Consider the following 20,631-nt stretch of genomic DNA (forward strand, 5'->3'; position numbering starts at 1 on the left):
TTTTTTTTCCGTCTGCATTACTGCCATCCACTGGGTAATATGAAAATTGTGTGAAATTGCAGCTTGGTATGTGCTTTGGCTTCTTACTTTTACTTCCTACATTTCATAAAGTTTTTACTTCTTGCTTAGACATAATAGGGCTGTTACCTTTGTCTACCTCCGCGAAAGACGTCAATCTGTACAGTACTCTAGACGAAATCGCCAAAAATTCTGTTTTAGTACTTTTGGTATTAACTTTCTAAAATTATACAACATAACTAATAACTCAATGCTAATTATTTTTTGTATCACCCCGGGGTCCGGGCCCCCCAGTTGGAGATCTGCATGGGAACATAAAGTTTAAATTGGACACACAATCCACATAACTTCAAAATATGTTTTATTTGGCGTGCTAAAGCAAGCAATTTAAAACCAATTAAATGCACCATTCTCACAGGCATCCATTTTCGCAGCAGCGAGGCGGGGGTTGATGGTGGGTGCTGGTTGGGGGATGTCAGCTGGTTTTGATGTGAAGTGCATACAAGCACAAGAGCATCTTGAAGGCTTCTTACGTGAATCAGAGGACAAGCTAAATAAGGACAATACCATATATTTAAGACAAAGTTTTCCTTTTCAGAAGAACCACACTGGATTGGGAAGTAAGAATTGACAATTGCAATTGAACTATCTTTTTAAAAGTGTGTGGTGGCTTCATAACCACAAGATTGATGGATGTGTTGTTAATTAATAGACAAGCATGCTTTGTGTGTGTGTGTGTGTGTGTGTGTGTGTGTGTTTTGTTAGTGCATCAAGTGATTTTATCTTTCTTTTTTTGTCCTTTTCGTGTATTTACATGTTATAGTTTATTATTATTTTTCATAATCAAGCCCACAAACATGATGTTTTCTGACTGAGATGATGAACTGCTTCTTTATTTCATTACGTGTCCCACTTTTAGTCATTATGTGGTAAAATCCGCATCTTGAAAAAAATAAGTGGATGTTACAGTGTTTCTCTACTTGATTCCAGTTAAAGCATATGTAGAAATGTGACAGACCATCAGCCTCTTTGCTGTACGGGAATCCAGTCAATTCACACAATGTCTGACAGCAATGATGGTAAGTGAACTTATACATTATTATCCTTTCCATTTTATTGTATCCATTGTTCATTCTACCCACCTCTGATCTTTAAACACTGTAAGTATAAACTACATGTCTATGAATGTTTAGTGTGGGAGTTTCCTGACAGTGGGATGAGGGACGGACTAGAGGACTCAAACGACAGCAATGAATTCTCTGAACATGAACTCCTTGACATCATGTACAGTGCGTGTAACACTCCCAGCACAGGTGTGTTGACTCATAGCAAAGATAAATATCATAAAACACTCACTAAAACGTGCACACCACTTGATCCATCTTGTTGATCCCCATCAGGAGAGGTGACGGCATCAACCATCTTACAATACCTACAGAAGGTGACGTCCCAGAGTCAGCAGCAGGGCCGCCTGGCATCCTTGCAGCAGCTGCTGGACCCTGAGTGTCAGGACCCCATTGTGAGCAGAGAAATGTTCCACTTGACTATGAAGAAGTGGATCGCCCAGTGCAGTCAGGACAGGTACACAGTATTTCTAAAGCCTTGTCTGCAAATATTAAAGACTTTGTCATTTAGCAAATGCATTCTACATGTAGAATCTGCAATTTAAATGGTTAAAGAAACAGTTCCATTACTAATGTGGACATTGGGTGAAATATGACGGATAAAAGAATGTAACTCCATATGTACTGCGAAGTAGAAGCTGAATCTGGCTTACTTTCTCCTACTAATCAGAGAACGGAAAAATGTTGATATTATTGAAAGGCTGTAAAGAGGAATCTGAAATATGATTAGAAACAATTCCATTGCTGATATATTTTCAAGTTGTGATTCTTGCTGCTGTTTAGTGCTGATGTGGACAGTGTTGATGATGCATCTTATCAAGATGCTTCAGTCCTGCCTGTAAATGGTAAGTTGCCTTTATTATTATTATTTTTTTAATCAGATCTCTAAAAAAATTTAATCTGACAAAATAAATTTACCAAATGTTCAGGTCTGGAATTTTCAACAACAAAGTCTGCTCCCACTGACAGCCAACAGTGTGCCTGGTTAGTTTTTGTCTCTCTCTTCATGTCATGTCTTTTCTTACTTTACAACTAATTTGCTCATTTGGTTTAAGTGATGGAAAAGACCTGTCGGCAACCGTGTCCGAACTGAAGCAAGCTCACCGCAAGCTGAGCGAGCAGAACAGTAGCCTGCTGAGGACGGTAGCTCAGTGTGAAGATGTCAACCTGCAGCTCACCCTGGAGATCACTGAGCTGAGAGCGAAGCTGGCCAGGTAAAATATCCCATCATAAACTCTCTACTTATTGTCTACGATGAAGAAATTGTAATCCTATCGTTACAATACACTACAGCAACATTGTGGCTGATTTTCTTGGGAGATTTATGATGGCGATTGGAATCTCGTCCTTTTTTTTGGGGCAAGTGTAGTTCCCAGCGGTCAGCAGTTCGAGCCCGATCCATAACAGAGGAACTGGAGGAGACCCGTCGGGCCTTTAAAGAGGCCCAGGAAAGAGCCAGCCGCATGCAAGCCAGTTGCGCCAAGCTGGTATCTCATACACGTGAACCGCTAACTTGAATGCTACAAATGGAATGAAAGAAAATAAAATTGAGACTTATTGGTCTATTGCAGAGCAATGAGGTTGAATGCCTGAAGATTCACATCAGGAGGCTTGAAGACAAGGTAATACAGAAGTTCTTATCAAAATACAAGCCCAGCAACATTGCTGGAGTTACTTTTTCAGGGTTTATACTCTCATTTCATAGATATACAAGTAGTTTTACTTCAGGTATCATTTGGACAGACTGTCTATTTGCCCCTTCAGGCATGTGAATGCAACATGTGGCATTATAATTCCTGATTTCAGAAAAAGTCAGTTTTGTCTTTACTAAGATGATAAATGATGACATTTAGAGTTGCTGTGTAGATGCCAATTAAAAGTTAGCTGAGCTGTTTAAACTCTGTATTTATCGATTAAACCAGATCACATTTACTTTAATCTCCGTTACAATGGCTAATTTGCTTCAATTGCTTGATATAGGACAATGCCGCTCAAAACATACCGATTTCAACAGGGCTTTAAGAGGGTAAAAAGTGTCCTGTAATTCTTGTTCCTTGGGCTATTTTGACCAAAGCATGACACAAACAGTGATTGCAACATCTGGGAACTGTTTTAATTGATATAAATCTTGCATTATATGTCTTCTTTAAAAATGGCCATCTCCACAGAATGAAAAACTGTCCTTTGACAAGACATGTTCAGAGGATGGCATCCACAAACTCCGCAAAGTCAATGCCGAGTTAAGGGTAAGAACATACTCGTTTCTCTGCTCTGGTTTTGTTTTGCTTAACATTCAAACATTGACAGGCTGAACTTCAAGAAACTCTGGTCATGCTGAATCTGAAAGACAGAGAAATGACTAAGGTTAGCTCATTGATCAATAAAAATGTTTTTTTATTTACTTTCAAAATCACCTTATTTTTTGTACCTGTGTAGAAAGACATTCTCATGGGTAAGATGAAGAGCTCTCATGTGGAGAATCATAACATCATTGAGGTTCGTTTCAACTCTGTAATCAGTAAAGCGTAAATACTGTATGTATGATGCATGAACAATCATTTTCCATGGTGTCATGTCACAGGGCGTGCAGGCAGAGCTGATGAGATTACATGAACATTCGAATCAAGTTCTGTCAAGGTATTTCTGCCAAACATTTATGGATCAAACACCTGTTGTGAATTTTACTGTTGAGTTCCTTATTAGAGAACAGTAAATTGTGCAAAAAGTATTAAAACTTTGAAAGGTTGGGCAAGTGCATTCAGAAGTTTAAAGAAATTCAAATTAAGTTGTAGTGCATTTTTGGTCCATCCTGAAATTTCACCTGAAATCACTAACGTTTTGTGAGTAGGGTATCATTGCTGCAACATTTTGCAACGTTTTCCCCCTTGATCTCACCTTTGATATTCCAACAGAATCAAAACCGTGGATGTAAAAAAATCTACAAAGCCCACCACCCTTCAAATTCCAGGTGTCTGTAATGTTCAAAATGAGAGAAATATAAATCTTAACTTGCAGAATCCAATTTGTATTTATTTTTATTCTGAGAGGGGGAAAAAAAAACCCTGAAATGAAGTGTTCACACCTTCTTTGAGCTGCGATGTGGCTGTGTCATGTTTTAGCCCCAAATAAAGTTAAACCGTTACCTTATAATGTTGCTTTCTTGCAGAAAAAAATAGGACAATCTAGTCGAAGATTTAAAACAAAAAGTTGTACAGGTTATAGGTCACTTTAATAGTGGAACAATTTCAGATCTTACCTCACCCCAAAACCTAGCCTTGAAACATGGGTGTGTAGACTTTTGATATCCACTCCATCTAATTACTTATAGAGTTTGACTGTTATTTTTTTCACCTGATAGGTATGACAGACTCTGCATCAGTCCTCAGACACTGTACGCACGAGATCCTCCAAACTTGCACTCTCTGCAAAGTGAAATGCAAGACATGCAGCAGGTACTGTTAAAAACTGTCATCAGGTTGACTTTTGCAGAATCAATTTTCAGTTTCATGTTAACTGTGACCATCCTGTGTTCTTTCTGGCAGCAGAATCACAGAGCTGTGGACGAAAGAAGCGCCCCCGTCCCTCCCCTCCATACAGAATGCGAGGACATTCAGAGCATCATCCACAGGATCAAATCTGCAGAAATAGCTCATCTTTGGCGCAATAAGTATCCAGAAAGGGTGGGTTCGAATTTCACAAGAGCCATGACACCTGTTCAATTCAAAAGCCTGTAAATCAATATTGTTTCTCTGGCTTCTTCATTATAGGCCTCTTCCCCTGTTGAGACCCAGGAGAAGCCTTTTCCTCAGCACCAGCAGCAACAGGCAAGCATCAAGCAGCAGCTTGTCAATGTGTATGTGACCTTTTTTTGTCTTCTTTTTCTCCTGTTATGGTAACAGAGTGGATTTAGTTGATGTTAGGATCTACTCTGAGCAGCTTCTTCCTGCTAATAAAATGTCTGCTTTTGACAGAAAATTTACGGGCATCTCCCTTACGCAACACACAGGCTTTACCATCCTCTGTATGTACGACTGTATTGAGGCTAAGTGCAGTTTTAGTGCCCCTTTGGTGACTACAGACATAACAGTGTGTGAAGGAGATGTTTATAAAGCTGTGCTGGTGGTTTCAGGCTACAGGACCTAGATCTTCAGAAGTGTGTGTGGGAGGATAAAGGGGAGAAGGTGGATGAGCAGTGGAAAACCCGGGAGAAGGAGCAAAAACCAAACCAGACCGGGAAGTCCATACCGCAGTCCAAGAAAGTGGCCATTGTCAAGTGGTGGAAAGCCCTCGGCTCTGAGGGCGCTAAGGCCCAGACTGGCGAAAGCAAGACCTTTCGGGAGCTCGCAGAGAGAGCTCGGCTCCATCAAGCGGGGCGGACCATCACTGATATGAGGGAGCAGGTCTGCCACCTGCAAGCTTCTCTTAAATGTGTGGCTGAGAAAAAAAGCAGCAGCAGCAGCAGCAGCAGAGTTGTTCTAGTGCACAAGGAAACCAACACTGAGAGGGAGGATGCAGACAGAGATGAGGGAAAACGCGTGGAGCGGAGGGATGCGTCGGTAGCCACAGAACCAGTTCACAGCCCAAGTGGAGCAACCTCATTGCAAGTCCAACTCGGGGTGACCTCGGACGCACTGCTGTTGGCTCTCAGGAGAATGGAGGCCATGGTCAACAGAGCCCTGGAGTCGGCCAAAATTGTGAAGGAGAGCGAGAAGAGGGTGAGCCAGGTGAAGGTGAGGATGAAGAGCATCACTCAGAGGGTGGAGGCCGCTCTGGGACGGACAGCTGACGCTGACTTGCAGCTGAACTCGTTTGAGGCGCGGATCATGGACAAAGATAAGCAGGTTGGTGATGTTTTTCTGTAGTCTAAATAGAAACACAATATTGATAGTAATACACAATTAGCAAATGTCTTAGTGCTATACTTATATGAAAATACAACAATTTGGCTCTGACATAATGACTTGATTAAAAAATGAATCCTACTCTTTCTTATTTAAGTAATTTACTTTGAACACGTAATGCGTAACAAAAATGAATACAGTCACATGGAAAGAGTAGCAAACTATAAATGGACTTGATTTCTACCCCTTAATTAACAATGTTTTTTATTCAACTGTAGTAACTGTCCGCAGATGTAGCATAAACTATCCCCATAACACTAGTAATCTTCCAGATACAATTTAATTTGAACATGTACTGTATATTTTACATAGCAATATGAACTCAATTAACCAAAAGTCTGAATTCGATACTACACCTCTAGTACCTCGAAACCACGGCAAAAACCGAAAACTAAAACCTAACTTAAAACAACATTAAACCAGCGGAACATTAGCGGCCTAAATTCAGCTGTTGAAGTGAGAAAGAATAAGCAACCTACATTCGCAAAGACAACACAAATTATTGTCAATTTTGATTTACATTTTGTGACCACCTGGATGTGCATCTCACACTAATGGTATTATTTTTGAAACGGTCACTTTTTCAGATATACAGTACAGTTGTTGACTTCAACACATTGTTTACTTGAACTTAAACACTTTGGAAGCATCCTTCATAAGTGAGAAATATTCAAACATAGTCAGTATGAATGTGCAAATGCCAAGCTATTTTCCTGAACATCTTATATGGAAAGCAATATATCGTGGGAAGATAAATAAAATGTTCCCTCTGCACTTTTCTGAGACAGTCCTGTCCCGAGCTGTCCTCTGGTTCAGACCACTCAAGTGAGTGTGTTGCACCGGATGAAGACCGAGTGGCGAGTCCCCCGCCTCCGTCTCATGTAATCCCAGAAGTCAGTGAGTCTCCGCAGCTTTCTATGAATGGTATGATGGCTGCATCACATACTGCTTCAGATGCAGATGAATGAAAGTGACTTCCTTTTGTATTGGTTGGCCAACGGAATGAAAACAGATGTAAAAGGCAGTTATTCAGATCGCACATGACAGCTGGGACCATAAGCAAGGGAGCAAGATGAATGTCTTTGGGAGCCCATGTAATCAATTACAGGGTCAATTGGAGGAGGTCTCATTTGTTTTGATAATAGCAAGCTACTGTCCAAGAGAAGGGTCAAGCTGTGTTGAACATCTAATGAGAATTTTAGTAGCATTTTTGGGATAAATGTGAGCGCTTCAAGTTTTTTCAATTACAATCGAGCAACTGGACAATCGCAAACAGATTACAGTCACAAACACCTGAGGATTGACCCTCGCTCAAATACTAACTCACTTCCACAGAAAAAACTGTCACCCCTGCATGGTGTACTCATCTCGAAAACAATGTTTTGAGGTACCATTCGAGTGGACACTCAAATAATCGTTGCTTGGCATTTGTGAATTCACTTATTTACATTTCGCTTATTTTAAAACCTAATCTTCGTTATTCACATATTTTTCTGATGAAGGTACCTTACCTTTGACACATGAGATCTCTCATTTTCTATCTTGTCAACAGCAAACTTTTTTTTTTGTATGCAGAACACATTTTGTGTTTCGATACAGTACTTGACCACACACCAAGCGACACAATTTGAAATGCAGCGCAGTGTGAATTCCAGAGTGGCTAATTGTTGGCAACAGCTTTTGCTGAGATTTTAAATTTGGACCGCAGGTGAGCACCATTGCAATGTCATTCAGTGCTATTGACGGTTATAGACGTCAAAAATTAATTTTAACTGAGCTGGCAGTAAATTACTTATCATAAATGTGATGTTGCAAGGCATTTTCACAACAAAAATTAAATCACATGACCTGAGAGCGATAAATAACAAGTAACCTTAGTAAAATGATATTTATTTATTTATTTTTTACCCAATACATAAACTTTAAAAAGTGGGGGTTTGGTCAGAAATTAAAGATACAGTTCAACAGTTAATTACAAAAGTCTTGACAAAATGTGGCCTCTACTTGCGTTTCCTTTTTAAATTTTTAAATTATTATTATTTTAGGGTTTGCGATTTTTATAAGCATAACATTTCCTTGCCCATGGTTCATCAGTTGACATTGAAATAGCTTTGCCAAATTGCCACCTGGCAAGAAGGTTTTTCTATTCCTGACTGCAATTCGGTTTCAGAAGCTTTGTGCCATCAACCTGAGCAGATGACTCAATCATGTCTCTGGAATGGGTTGCCAGGTTGTTGTTGCCCTTAGTGATGAAGCAGTTCTACTTGGCAGATCAACTTCACTCTTGCCAACACCTGCCAGGCCAGAATGCTCAGTTTCTTTTCCAGTCTGTTTTATGTTGTGCCAGACTGTCTCTCCCTTTGTTGCCCTGTGCCACATTTGCATTGCATATGATTTCCTGTTAAATGCAAATCTAATCTTCTATCTCTTTGGACCCCACAGGTGACACGGAACAAGACCGCTGCGACAAGGTGAGACATCTTTTGTAAAATACAGTAGTATATGATTGAATTTAGGTAAAGCCTCAATTTCTTATATGGTATGTGTTATTTACATGACAAGCGTATTCAATTACACAAGAGTCCAAATAAAGTCGAACATTTTGATGCTGTGCAGCTGTAGAGAATACTTATGATCAAATTATGCTCTTAAATTAAAAAAATAATGGGCTGTCAAGCTTTCTTAATAATACTCCCCTTAAGTCCACATAACAATAAAATAAAAGATTTATTAGGCACTACCATGTAACTTAGTTTCTACCACAAACTATTTTTCTCTAAAAGATCAAAAACTTGTTCATGGACAAAATAGCAATCGTACCACATAGTAAGCATCCAAATGTTCTTGTTGATTTTGAATTGCAATTTGCCGTGAACATTAATTCCGTTTTGTGTGACTACTGCACACTCATGCTCATAAAAAAAAAACAACCTGAGTACGCTTGCGACAGAAAAAAAAGCAAAAAAATAAATCAGTTTTAAAACTTCACATAACATTTGTTTTTGTTAGGTTTGAAAATGCTATTCACCCCACATGACAGATTATATTAGGTTAGAGAAGGAAATGTGGTTTCCTCCAAGCGTGTAGAACTTTACCCACACATACACACGCACACACACACACGCACACACAGTCTGAAGTAGCTCAAAGCGGCATACAGCCCTTCTCCTTAAATGGTCAAAGCTCCCAGGAGTCAAAGAGAGGCTGCTGCTGCTGAAAAAAGACAGCGAACCGAGGGGATGGGAGAAGGAAGCGGAGACCAAGAGGCTGGAGACGTTTTGTGAGAAAAGGCAGAGTGTGGTGACAGTTGGTGGGAAGTCGGCCTGAGTCGGGAGGTCCGCTGGGAGCCGAACGCAGGTAATGCTCCAATCTGGCTGGGCAGGTTCAGATGGAGGGCTTCTGTAGTGGGGGGGGTCGCCTTTTGTGGTTTGTTTGAGACGTGTGCAGCACGAGAGGCAGGTTAACCTCTGCTGTGTGTTTTGGAGGGTCTTCCTCGACAATCTGACTTGCAACTGGAACTTGGAACTGTTTGAATGCAAATTGTTGACTGTATTTGAGTGTGCTGATGCATCTGGAAGTCAGCAGATTCCTGACTGCGCATCTTTGTTCACTGGCTCTCACTCCTTTGCCCTGTTATGTCACATCGGTTCTCTCGCAGATCACTTCCTCTGTGGGCCCCGTGCTTGACTCAGCCACATTTTACACAATGTGGCAGGAGGGGTCTGTCTTATGTAACATAAAGATGAGGGGGACAAAGGTGGCAGTCCCCACGTCTCTGTTATTTGCTTGTTAAAAGCACTTTGGATGATCTTATTGCACGAGAAAACAAGACTGCTTTTGAATTGCGTGTGTTCTGTCCCCTTGTCCCACAGGAAATAATTAAAGTGCTCATTTATCTCTGTCTCACGGTCACGTCGGCAGTGTCAAATCTAAAGTGTTGCATGTTTATGTCATGTTTTATCTGCTCAGGAGGACAACTGCGGTCCAAATATGCTACAAACACAAAAACTGACTTGCTGATGTCATATGATTTGGATGCTAAGTAAACATTCTTCATAGAAGTGGCGTCAGGCAACTACCGGTAGATTAAATTGCCATTCCTGATTTATCATGACCTTTTCATTCTTGTGTTGCATTATGCTCTTCTATTCTGTCCTCCCACCAGCCGTGACAAAAAAAGAATACATCGTAAAATGGTTAACTGTTTAAAATAAGTCCAGATTGGAAGTGTTCTATATTCCCTGATGGTACAGGTAGAATCCAAACTCTTATTGTCAGGACTGGTGGGATTCTTTAACTGTGAAAGCAGATTTAATTTGAGTAGGTTTAATCTTTATAAATGATCTAAAACAGACATCTGCATGTCACTCGGAGACGGAAACATAAAATAATTGCGCATACCATGTTGAGGCTAATCACCTAGAAGCAAGTTATTAACAGAACAGTTCATTTCTCCTCCTTTTCTTATCTTTTTATCTTTTTTTTTTCTTCTCAGTACTCCAGACACTTTCAGTCATGTTGACCCATTTGCAAAGTTACCAAAGTTAGAGAGCAGCGGGGCGTGCAGGGTTTTTGTTATTATTTATCAAGGTTTTTCTTGGCTCAAAATGAGGCAGAGGTGGTATCATCCTAACAGTATCAGTGGGTGACAGTATCTGTGCCAATACTAGTCTTATTTTAAGGTATCGATACTCGCGGCGGTCACCTATACCATTATAGGCAGCCCTCCTGTAGCCATTTTACGATCAGGGACTAGAAATGAGTAATCATTTGAATGCAAAGTTGCCATTCATTTTTGACATTTTTTTAACTACAATCATTAAAACTTCATCCACTAGTACATATTCAATTGTAAATATGGTTCAGCGTTGTTGTAAAACACCATTATGTTTATTGTATATACTGTGTTTTTATGACTTTGGCGACTTCTGCTTCACAACCAGGAAATGGCCTTTTGCAACCGTTGCTCCATGATCTGTTTTTTCTTCGATACATTAAAGTTCAAAAAAAGAACAAAAGAAAGCTGTTTCTTCTTCAGTTGTTGCTTCAGGTCTTTCCGGTGAACTGCTGTTGTTATAGCGCCTCCACAATGGCGCAACACTGAAACTGCAGTTAAAATGCGTTGCTGCCGAGCTCAATAAACACAGCTATAATCAGTGGCTCAGGCTGGAGCTGGTGAGCAAATTAGGTGGAGGTAGCCGCCTCGGAATTTTGTACGCAGAAAAAAACCTGTTTGTCTTAATATAAATTGGGCATTGATTTAAATTTAAATCTGTTATCTTTTCATAGATTAGCTTTTTTTTAATGTATTGTGTATGTATAAAAAATCATATTGAAGGTGGTATTTTACCCTGATTGTGTGGCGCCCCCTAGAGGCCATAGCGCTGTTTGCATTTGCCTATGCCGTGTTATCCAATGTACAAGTCGGCTCTGGTTTTGACCAATGGGCATTTTACATCTTGGCACATGTGGTGCAGTGCCTCAACAGGTCCAGAAGATGATGTGTGGAGAAAAAAGCTTTAGAAGCAGTAACTACATTGGAAAATAATTTTCTACAGGACTTGTCAGTGTATTTTTTTCGATTCTGTTACCTAGAGTTTTTTGGGGGGAAAGTTATGAAGAAGAATATTATCTTTAACTGTGGATTGGTACCTGGGCTTGTCAGAGAGCGTGCCATTTAGTGTGGATTTTAAGAAGACTGGATAAAGACTTGGATTAGTATTCTTGGTACGGACATATTCCCCTTTTGTTTACCCTCAAAAGAGTGTTGCACTACACAGGTGTTAAAAAGGTTCTGCAACAAGATGGTTCTTTTAACCAGTGGTATTTTTTGTTCCAGGAAATGTCAGTGTTCCTCACTGCAAGACCAACTTGTTTTCTCACTAGTGACTCACTTGCTTTTTTGTCCCAGCATGTTTCTAGAACATTTCATCCTGTGATGACTTTGAGCAGCAGTCAGCTCGCGTCAGCTAACTGAACATTTGTCACGTGTCTGAAAGAATCATGATTTTATTGTACTTTCCATCTCACAGAGACAGACATATTGTGAGGCAACGGCAGAGAGAACCTTATGCAAATGTTACCGTACCAATGAAGATACAGCACAGTAGCCTAACACTGTGTGGTGATTTGCATACATTTGCTTCAAAAGAGGGAACAGTTCAAAGGAAGGTTTAAATAGTCATTATCATCAAAATTGGAAGGACACACTTACATGTCAGATCATTTACACGTGTATGATTAGATTCGATTATATCAATAAGCAACACTATTCTACACATTTACATAAATAACTGCTTAAAATTCAAAATGTTCAATGGATGCTGCCGATATTGCTGTCAGCACTGGTTGTACAAACAATTATTATTGACATTTAGCACAAAGTGTTTGTTTATTTCAAGACATTTATTTATGACATAAAATGTGTAATTTATGTCCATTTCATTGGATTGACTTGTTTAGCTTCCATGATCGCAGGTTATTAAATGCATGTTTACCTCTCTGTCTGAATATAGACTAGCCTGGGAGCAAAATAACCCAATTCGACCTTACAGTACTTTCATAGGATGCTGATATTTTTGAATGAATACAGTATCTCAGGATGAATTATACTATAATATATATATATAATATAATATATATATATATATATATATTCTTGCCTATGGGGTTCTCCCCCCCCTTCCTGAACAACCACCAAATTTATTGCTTGTAGTATATTAATGTCTAAAATTATTTTTTTCTAAACAGATCCTGATCTGCCCCCCCCCCCCACCCCCTCCCAAGAAAAAGAACACCGCTGTAGTTATGTAATTTCCCCTTCTGTTAGTGAATGTGTGAGTCCCACACAGGATGTACTTATTAAATTGTGTATGGAAAAGCCCCTATGTTTATTTTACAGTGTCCCTCAGAAACTCACTGCCGCAGTCAGCCTGTGGGAGTGAGTCATATCAAGCCTGACTCCTGAAGAATCTGCTTATTCTTTCAGTGTCTTTTGTCACCCCAACAGTTCATCATACTAATAGGAATATATTTTACTGGGAACACTCCGTTTTCATATAAATATTATTATTATGAATGTATATTTAACGAATGAGTCAGGTTCTATCCACAGCTCCATTGACGCAGCTTCATGAATTCAATGTTTACAAGAGTACACTGTATTCATTTTGGATTAGCCTTAGGTCTGTTCAAAAGCACGTCTTTTGTATCTAATCAATTTAGCAAGCATCGCACTAAAGCTATTTTAGGATTTCTTTATAAAGAGGTGATATTGTATCATCTTTAGCTGTGATTTTGCACACTGATGAGTCAATGTGGAGCTCACAGTTCTCCTTAATGTCAACTGTATTATTTAATATGTTGATTATTGTATAATTACTTTATTATTGGAATAGTATTGCTATGATATAATATAGTGAATACTTCCAGAAACACTGTATATGTGACCTGCAATAACATGTCAAACTTTTTCAAAATTATAGTCATAAAAAATTATGTTAACCAACTCTAAAGCCAGTCATGTGTCCTGATGGCACGATATTTAAAGAGTGTGGAGATTTTGCGATGCTGTTGTCAGTGAACGCACCTGTGTATTTTTCTCCAGGTGTTGCTTTCTAGCCACAAACAAATAAAACAGAAACGTCTTTCTCTATGTTGACCAAAATGTGCTCAAATACGTCTAGTGTAATGCAAGAAAGACTTTTTTAAACTTTTTTTTCAGGTGGGAGAAGAGTCGAAGAACATCCTTCAGGCAACTGTAGCTGACCACAACACCAAGGAGTCCAGCAAATCCTCCACTTCTGAGGGCACCTTTTTTTTCCCCCTCACCCGCTCCCGGCCCTGTCTGCTCCCTGCCATGCCCACGCTGCCTGAGGAAGAAGAGGACTCCCCCGAGGATCTGGACAGTTCTTCAAGCTCACCCAGTACGGTGAGTACACAACACAGTGTCCTTTGACAAAGAAGCACATATTAGGCCAGAGCATGCGAGTCCATAAAAGTCAAATCAATCAAATTGGCCATAGTGAGGTATCGCTCTCAGTGTTACCACTCCAGGCTTCCTCCTCCAAAAAAGGTAAGGTTTTTGGACTTTTTAAAGCAGTGATGAATGCCTTGTAGAGAAAATCCTAGTGTACTCCTTTATTATAAGTGATGCTAAGCCATAGGTTTGTTTTGTTTGTTACTATCATAGCTAAAACAAAATGTTTAAATTCCGCAAAACTTTGTGAAGTTGTGTGGAACGGGCCACATTCCAACAGGACAAGAAACTATTATTATGACTTCCATTTTAAATGGAAAGACATTCATTCTCTCTCTTGACAATGTTAGATGATTGTGATTATTCACTCTGTCATTACTGTACAGTATAAGCATCATGTTTATAGCCGTTTAGATTTGTATAGGCTTAGACTTAACTCATCCTATACATAAACATATATTATGCCTATTATTATGCACAATTATCCAGAAATTACTACACAATCTAATCTCCAGGGCTCTTGCCGCATATATAAAAAATGGATCTGCTGTATTTACAGTCTGTTTCTGCAATCTGTCTTTTGGCGTCACCACCATTTCTTTCATTCAAATCCAAAGGAGAAATGTAGCTTCATGCATTTAATGCTGAAGAAACCAAGAAACCCAATATTTATGACCCTTACTAAAATGAACAAAAGTGAAACATATCAAGTCTCACGTTGCAGAGATTTAAGACACCCAGCCTAATTTTCTCATCCACACAATTCTTATTGCAGATTTATTCATGCAAAATGTCAAAATTAATAATCTTCACTTTCACTATTTTACCTTTCACTGCTTTTCAGCATATTTCTACACATTCCCAAAGTGTTTTGTTCACTGTAATAATGTTCTTTAGTCACTGCATAATCATTTGAGCCATTTTAAACACTGGGTGACATTGTCACAATGACTTTTTTTCCCCCCACACGTTGACTATGTGATGTTTTTTTGCACAGTGTGCACCTGCTGAGAGTGGAGCTGTTGTCATGATGGGCCCCACTATTATCTACCCACAGCAGGCTTCCATTGTCCAGCAAGATGGACGTCCTCTAGAGCAGGCCAGGTATAGCACAGTCAAAGTATGGCTCCATTGTATTGTGAATGTGGGAGTGGAAGTTTGACTGTGTCTGCATGTGCCCTGTGATTTACTGGCAATCAGTCTGCCTTGCCTTTTACCAAAAGTCATCGGGGATAGACTTCTGTCCTGCGTAGTATAAATGAATGGATGAAAGTATTGGTCTGATAACAGCATCTATCCAAGAGTCTTAATGATTTATGTGCTTTGCTGTAGGCCACACAGTCCCAGAGCTCGTCTGGCCAGAAACTCTTCTGCAGGATCCATCACCACAGTTGGTAGATGAAATAATTAATTAATTAATAATCATTAATAATCGAATCATTTGATAGATACGGTCATTCACATTCAAATGAGTCACTGGACAGTTACAACTTTGTACATCACCACATGTGAACGTGGAAGACATTCATGATACAGAAGACCTCCATAACAAACATATTTATGCTTGGTTAAAAACGGTTTGAATGCTCCTGTACTTAACTGTATACATGGCTTTCTGTAGACAGCGCAGGTCATGTGATCGACCTGGTGAAGGACAAGCTGCCGGAGATGCAGCTGTCCGAGGAGGATCGTCAGAAGAATTTGGAGCTGCTGGAAGAAGCCAAAAAGGTCAGCGACCGCTTCCTGATGCGGCGGGGCCGCCGTTCTACCAGCAGCCTTTCCGACTCTATCACAGGTGACACACACCGTTGGTCATAGTACAGTGGTAATACTTCTACTCTATTTGTACTCTGTGTTGAGTTATAGTCAAATCCAATGTGCTCAATATAAAATTGTATATATCGTACTCTAGTAGTGTTATGCAAAAAAATAATAATAATACATTGCTATCCATGAAACTGTCAATCCATGGATTTTCCTTTGCATTGTTTTGGGTTTTTTTTCATTTCAAGATGCAGTTATAGTGCATTAATGCATGAAATCCCAGACAAAACTACAGAATAATCGAGTGACATTCCTGATATCAATTAATGTTGTTTGCTTTCTCTTGGTCCAGTTGCGGGAAGTCCAGAGGTGACTTGCAGTCCCCAGTCGATCAGTCAGGTACACAGATTCATATAAATTCTGTTATTTTTCCTGTCTTTACATCTCTCAAATGAAACCCAATGCTGTCTTTTGATTTTCTCTTTGTGTTAGAAGGTACAGTAGGTCAACAAATTCTGTATACTTTGCTGCTTGTTAAGTCATTGTCTGTGTCGCCCTCTCCTGTAGCATCTGGACATTGCCTCTGTAAGGGGACAAAAGGATGTGGAGGTCAGGTTTCCTTTTATTTCCCCATCGCTCAAACCAAATACAGTGGTGCCTTGAGATACAAGTGACCCAATTTAGCCTACAGATTTTTCAAGATAAATGTTGCGAGCAAACATTTCAGAAATAAGCGCTGTATGGTAGTGTGGTGAATTCAACTCAAATCATTTCACAATAAGCACTTGGGCAGATAGTGAACAATTGTTAAAAAAAGAAAGAAAAAATAAGCTGTTTAATGTCGCTACCAGTTGAGTTTTACTGACAAAGTACACGTAAAATAAAGATACTCACATTTGGCCTTTTGTATTTAAAACAACCACATAGCTTTATCTTGGGAAAGTTTGGTTAGCTTAATGCTAACAAACAATGCAAAACACCATAGATGGGGTAACGAATAGCATCAGTTCAGTGCTGTTATGAACAGATATGATGTAATATGATGATGATGATAATAATAATAATAATAATAATAATCAGTTGTGACCACTCTTTGTGTACACTGTATATCCATATATCTGTATTATACTGCCCCCAGGTGGTCAAGATGTCCCCACCAGGAGCAGTATAGTCACAATTAATTATGATGCACAAACTTGTTAGTACTATGTTTTAGTACAATATAAAAAATAAATAACCCTAGAACATTTTTTGCATTTTTTGGGGTTGGAAGATTAATTATAATTTAGCACAGATTAATGGCATTTTCATTCATGTCAATGGGGAAAGCTTTAAGACACCACTGTATTGTGCTGCAGCAATGAAATCATATCAGTGTTCTAAAATTTAATGTGTGGTTCTCTTAGCTCAACATTTACTTAAATGTCATGGCCTCCCTTAGGGAAGCAGACTAGCAGTGGAGTGGAAGCCCACAGAGAAGAGGAAAGTGTCTTCTGGGACCTTAACGCCCCGTTTTGCCATTCCAAAGGAGAACTGTGAAGCCAAAAGTTCCCCGGGAGCCAATAAAAGTGACGATGGAGGACGAAATTCCAACCAGGCCCCGGCCACAGGGGTCGCCAAGCCCGTCCCTCGACCCCCAACGCAACAGGCCCCCTGTACAGCTGAAATAAAGACCATTGGGGCCTTTCCACCACTAATGAGGGCTGTTTCCTGGGATGCCATCGGGGGCATTAACTCCAGAAATGGAGCAGAAGACGCAAGCTCGGACAAAGCCCGGGATGGCATTTTAAAATCGTCGGGGCTTAAAGATCTCCCTGCACCCAAACTGTCTAAATTTAGAGAGGTGAAACACTGCTCTTGCAATTTCATGTAGTTTAAGTTTGAGCTGATTTTTTACCAGCAAATGTGCAAAGTTTGCATGTTTTTGCATATCTGTGTGGCGTCTATACAGGAGCACAAGCTGATGCGTAACCAAACCATGGTCGGCTCCAAGTTACCAGACTTGAGTGAAGCCGCTGAACAGGAAAAAGGTGACTTTCTTTGTTTTCCCTTTTGCTCATGTAAGACCCAAAAGTACTTTCAGAACAGAATGTCTCCGAGGGTGTGCACTTCCTGAATCTCTGGGAAAATCTGATGATGATGATCATGATGATGATAATGATGATGATGGTGTTTTTCCTTTGGTGATCAGATGTTCTTTTCAGGTTTCCTTAGTCGATGTGATTGTTTAAACACACGGAGCGCCTGTGTAAAATGAAGGTGGTAGTGCACAAATCAGAGTGAATTTCTGATCATCAAAGTATAATCTACACCAATTCACCCTGTATGGCTGACGAATAGAGTCCACGCTAAACGTTTATTCGATATCCATCTTAAGGTGCATCACCTTCCATGTACTAGTACACCCTTTGTTCACACAATATACTAAAAAATGCTGGGTCGTCTTCCTAACCCACTCACTCGGGAGCTATAGATTTTGAGCAGTTGGGGTTACTTTTACCTAAGGTTGGGTTAATTATTTTGACCTAGCACATTGGGTTGAAGATTGTATTTAGACGGTCTGAAGCCGGTCGCCATTTTGGAGTTTTGTGTTCTGAAATTGGAATAAATTGAATGTAAAATTCTTGGAAAGTGGCAAGGGCAGCATATTATGTGGGTGGCTTTCAATGGTGACTCCTGACAGTAGCTTTAACTCATCAGTAGTTTGTACCCTTTGTTGTAACAAAATTGCTACAAATGAAAACAAAGAGCATACTAGTATAGTACCTTGGACCTTCAAGGATATCAAATAAATGTTAAGACGGCTTTCCGTATGCAGGACCTGCTTCCTCTCCAAACTCATCACCGAGCAGTGAAGAGACCAAGTCGGACGCCATGCCAAACATCTCCGACGTCATGCTGAGAAAACTCAAACTTCATCGCGGCCTTCCTGGCTGGTGTGTGTCTCCAAGTAGCAGCTGCTCAATCTGATGTTTTTTAATAAACCATTACCTGCATCTGCACAACGTACCTAACCATTTCATTTCCTTTCATTCCAGTCCACCTCCACTCTCTGAAAAAGAAGTCGAGGTTTGTAATCTTTCCAGGTTTGCAACGTAATTTACTTGAAAAGAGTGTTGCATATATTCAAACGTTTTTTTTTTACAGGTAGTCAGCCATGGATTTATAATTTTCCATCATGAAAAAGGCATACTAGCATTGTAGCAGCCATGTCTAGGAATGGCTTGTGTTTGTGTGTGTTTGCATTAGTGAGGGATGTGATTGGGTCAGAGAGGGGGGCTTCACATTCTTGCTAGCAGTCTGAAAACCGTAAACTCGACCTTCAATTAAATAAGATTGACTTTTGGAACATGTGCCCAAAAGGAATCCCTCAAATATAAATGTTTAGTCATGTTATTTTTATACAGTACTTTTTTAGCAAATTGCTAAATTAACATTGTAAAGTTTAGCCTCATGTCAAGCCATTAATGCAAATTACAGGATTTGTGTCCCTTTTCTAGGAACAAGTCGCAAAATTGTCACCTGCCATGAAGTTTTTCTGTCCTGGAATGCATTTCAGAGTCGGTTTGGGAAGCTTTATGCCTGTCACGGTGCTCCAATGCATAGTGTGATTTTACGCAATCCACAGCAGGTTTCTCCAAACAGGATCTGTTGTTTGAAAGCCATACAGCGCACTGGAACCAAGCATCAGCAAAAGCTCGATTCAGCGGATACCTTGGAGAGTAATAAAGCTTTCCCTGACCGACTTCCGGTTAATCTTCCGCTTGAACACCTTTGAACATAGAGAGTGTAAATCCTATGTGTTTGAGCAGTTATAAACTGCAGTCTGGGACTGAAAAACATCTTGACAGGTGAGAATTTTTGCGAAACGAAAACTGCAAAAGTTAGCTGTCAAATGCTGATGACCTCATTTCTTTCCAAACCTGAAATTACACACTGATTACTTTTTTTTACAATATATTTTCTTATAAAAGTTCCAATAGTCCATTATTACTACATTAACGCATTTAAATAATAGTTACATGTACAGTAAACATGAGTCTATATTTGGCCATAAAAAGGTGACTTTTTTTTCGCTGTGCTTTTGCCAGATGCATTTCAGAACTTACAAAACCCTGTTTTGTTGCCATAGCAGTCACAAACACAGCTGCTTGGATGTGGCGGCATTTTTTGTCAACAGGAAAGTGATTATGTGGCCACAATCACCCAAAAGAGACTTGGGGTGATTTCCTGTGGCGAAGATGCAAAGCATGAGTGACGTTGTCTGGCTCGGGCAGCGGCCCGTCTGGTTGGTCCCGCTGGGCTGTTTGTGCATCAGAACAGTCGGAGGTCATATGTTTCCTCCCAAACATGACTATAGTGTGTTGGAAAATGTGCAGCCTGGCTTTGATGGTTTCACAGCACAAGGTGAAAAGTCAGAATCACAGCGAGTCCCTCGGGCCGCTTGACAGCCATACATGTTAACATTAACATTTAATGCACACACTAAACAACAACACTCTACATGCCCTTTACAATGGGCGACTTCCTTTGTTTCCACCTCATCAGTGCTTTATGTGAAACATAATGTGGCACTCTGAGTTCAATTGCTGTCACTTCCTCCCCTCAGAATGCATTTGTCCAGCTGTCATTGGCCTTTCGTAATGACAACTACACCCTGGAGACCCGCCTCAAACAGGCAGAGAGGGAGAGGAACCTGACTGAGGAAGATACACAGAAAGAACTCGAAGAATTCAAAGGCGCACTGAAGGTTAGTCATTCAATAAAAAAAAACATGGTGTTTCCTCAACATATTTCCACCGTAAACATTTATCCTGTCAGGTTAAGTATCCTATTGTCAGTGGTG

General features: G+C 39.9%; 1 protein-coding gene across 4 annotated transcripts in view; it reads left to right on the forward strand.

The window, feature by feature from the left end:
• Nucleotides 1-78: 78 nt before the first annotated feature.
• The window catches only part of irag1 (inositol 1,4,5-triphosphate receptor associated 1), a 29,421-nt gene continuing 8,868 nt past the window's right edge, over nucleotides 79-20,631 (forward strand). Inside the window, exons 1-29 of one of the 4 annotated variants that reach the window (XM_086071016.1) lie at nucleotides 79-1,097; nucleotides 1,212-1,331; nucleotides 1,419-1,599; nucleotides 1,926-1,987; nucleotides 2,072-2,126; nucleotides 2,198-2,356; nucleotides 2,512-2,629; nucleotides 2,714-2,764; nucleotides 3,311-3,388; nucleotides 3,450-3,506; nucleotides 3,579-3,638; nucleotides 3,724-3,779; nucleotides 4,501-4,594; nucleotides 4,685-4,822; nucleotides 4,910-4,995; nucleotides 5,272-5,983; nucleotides 6,832-6,967; nucleotides 8,486-8,514; nucleotides 13,767-13,973; nucleotides 15,019-15,125; nucleotides 15,354-15,415; nucleotides 15,643-15,816; nucleotides 16,138-16,184; nucleotides 16,353-16,394; nucleotides 17,227-17,628; nucleotides 17,737-17,815; nucleotides 18,604-18,721; nucleotides 18,824-18,854; nucleotides 20,395-20,535. In XM_086071016.1, coding sequence (XP_085927142.1) covers nucleotides 1,079-1,097; nucleotides 1,212-1,331; nucleotides 1,419-1,599; nucleotides 1,926-1,987; nucleotides 2,072-2,126; nucleotides 2,198-2,356; nucleotides 2,512-2,629; nucleotides 2,714-2,764; nucleotides 3,311-3,388; nucleotides 3,450-3,506; nucleotides 3,579-3,638; nucleotides 3,724-3,779; nucleotides 4,501-4,594; nucleotides 4,685-4,822; nucleotides 4,910-4,995; nucleotides 5,272-5,983; nucleotides 6,832-6,967; nucleotides 8,486-8,514; nucleotides 13,767-13,973; nucleotides 15,019-15,125; nucleotides 15,354-15,415; nucleotides 15,643-15,816; nucleotides 16,138-16,184; nucleotides 16,353-16,394; nucleotides 17,227-17,628; nucleotides 17,737-17,815; nucleotides 18,604-18,721; nucleotides 18,824-18,854; nucleotides 20,395-20,535 — 3,621 coding nt within the window. In that variant the 5' untranslated portion in view covers nucleotides 79-1,078. Of the gene's footprint in view, nucleotides 1,098-1,211; nucleotides 1,332-1,418; nucleotides 1,600-1,925; nucleotides 1,988-2,071; nucleotides 2,127-2,197; nucleotides 2,357-2,506; nucleotides 2,630-2,713; nucleotides 2,765-3,310; nucleotides 3,389-3,449; nucleotides 3,507-3,578; nucleotides 3,639-3,723; nucleotides 3,780-4,500; nucleotides 4,595-4,684; nucleotides 4,823-4,909; nucleotides 4,996-5,271; nucleotides 5,984-6,831; nucleotides 6,968-8,485; nucleotides 8,515-9,212; nucleotides 9,401-13,766; nucleotides 13,974-15,018; nucleotides 15,126-15,353; nucleotides 15,416-15,642; nucleotides 15,817-16,137; nucleotides 16,185-16,352; nucleotides 16,395-17,226; nucleotides 17,629-17,736; nucleotides 17,816-18,603; nucleotides 18,722-18,823; nucleotides 18,855-20,394; nucleotides 20,536-20,631 lie in introns of those variants that run through there. The other 3 variants (XM_086071017.1, XM_086071018.1, XM_086071019.1) reach the window with 3 other exon arrangements.

This window comes from Leptonotus elevatus, chromosome 3 (genome assembly GCF_054856555.1).
Source record: "Leptonotus elevatus isolate MCC_2025b chromosome 3, RoL_Lele_1.0, whole genome shotgun sequence".
Lineage (NCBI taxonomy): Eukaryota > Metazoa > Chordata > Actinopteri > Syngnathiformes > Syngnathidae > Leptonotus > Leptonotus elevatus.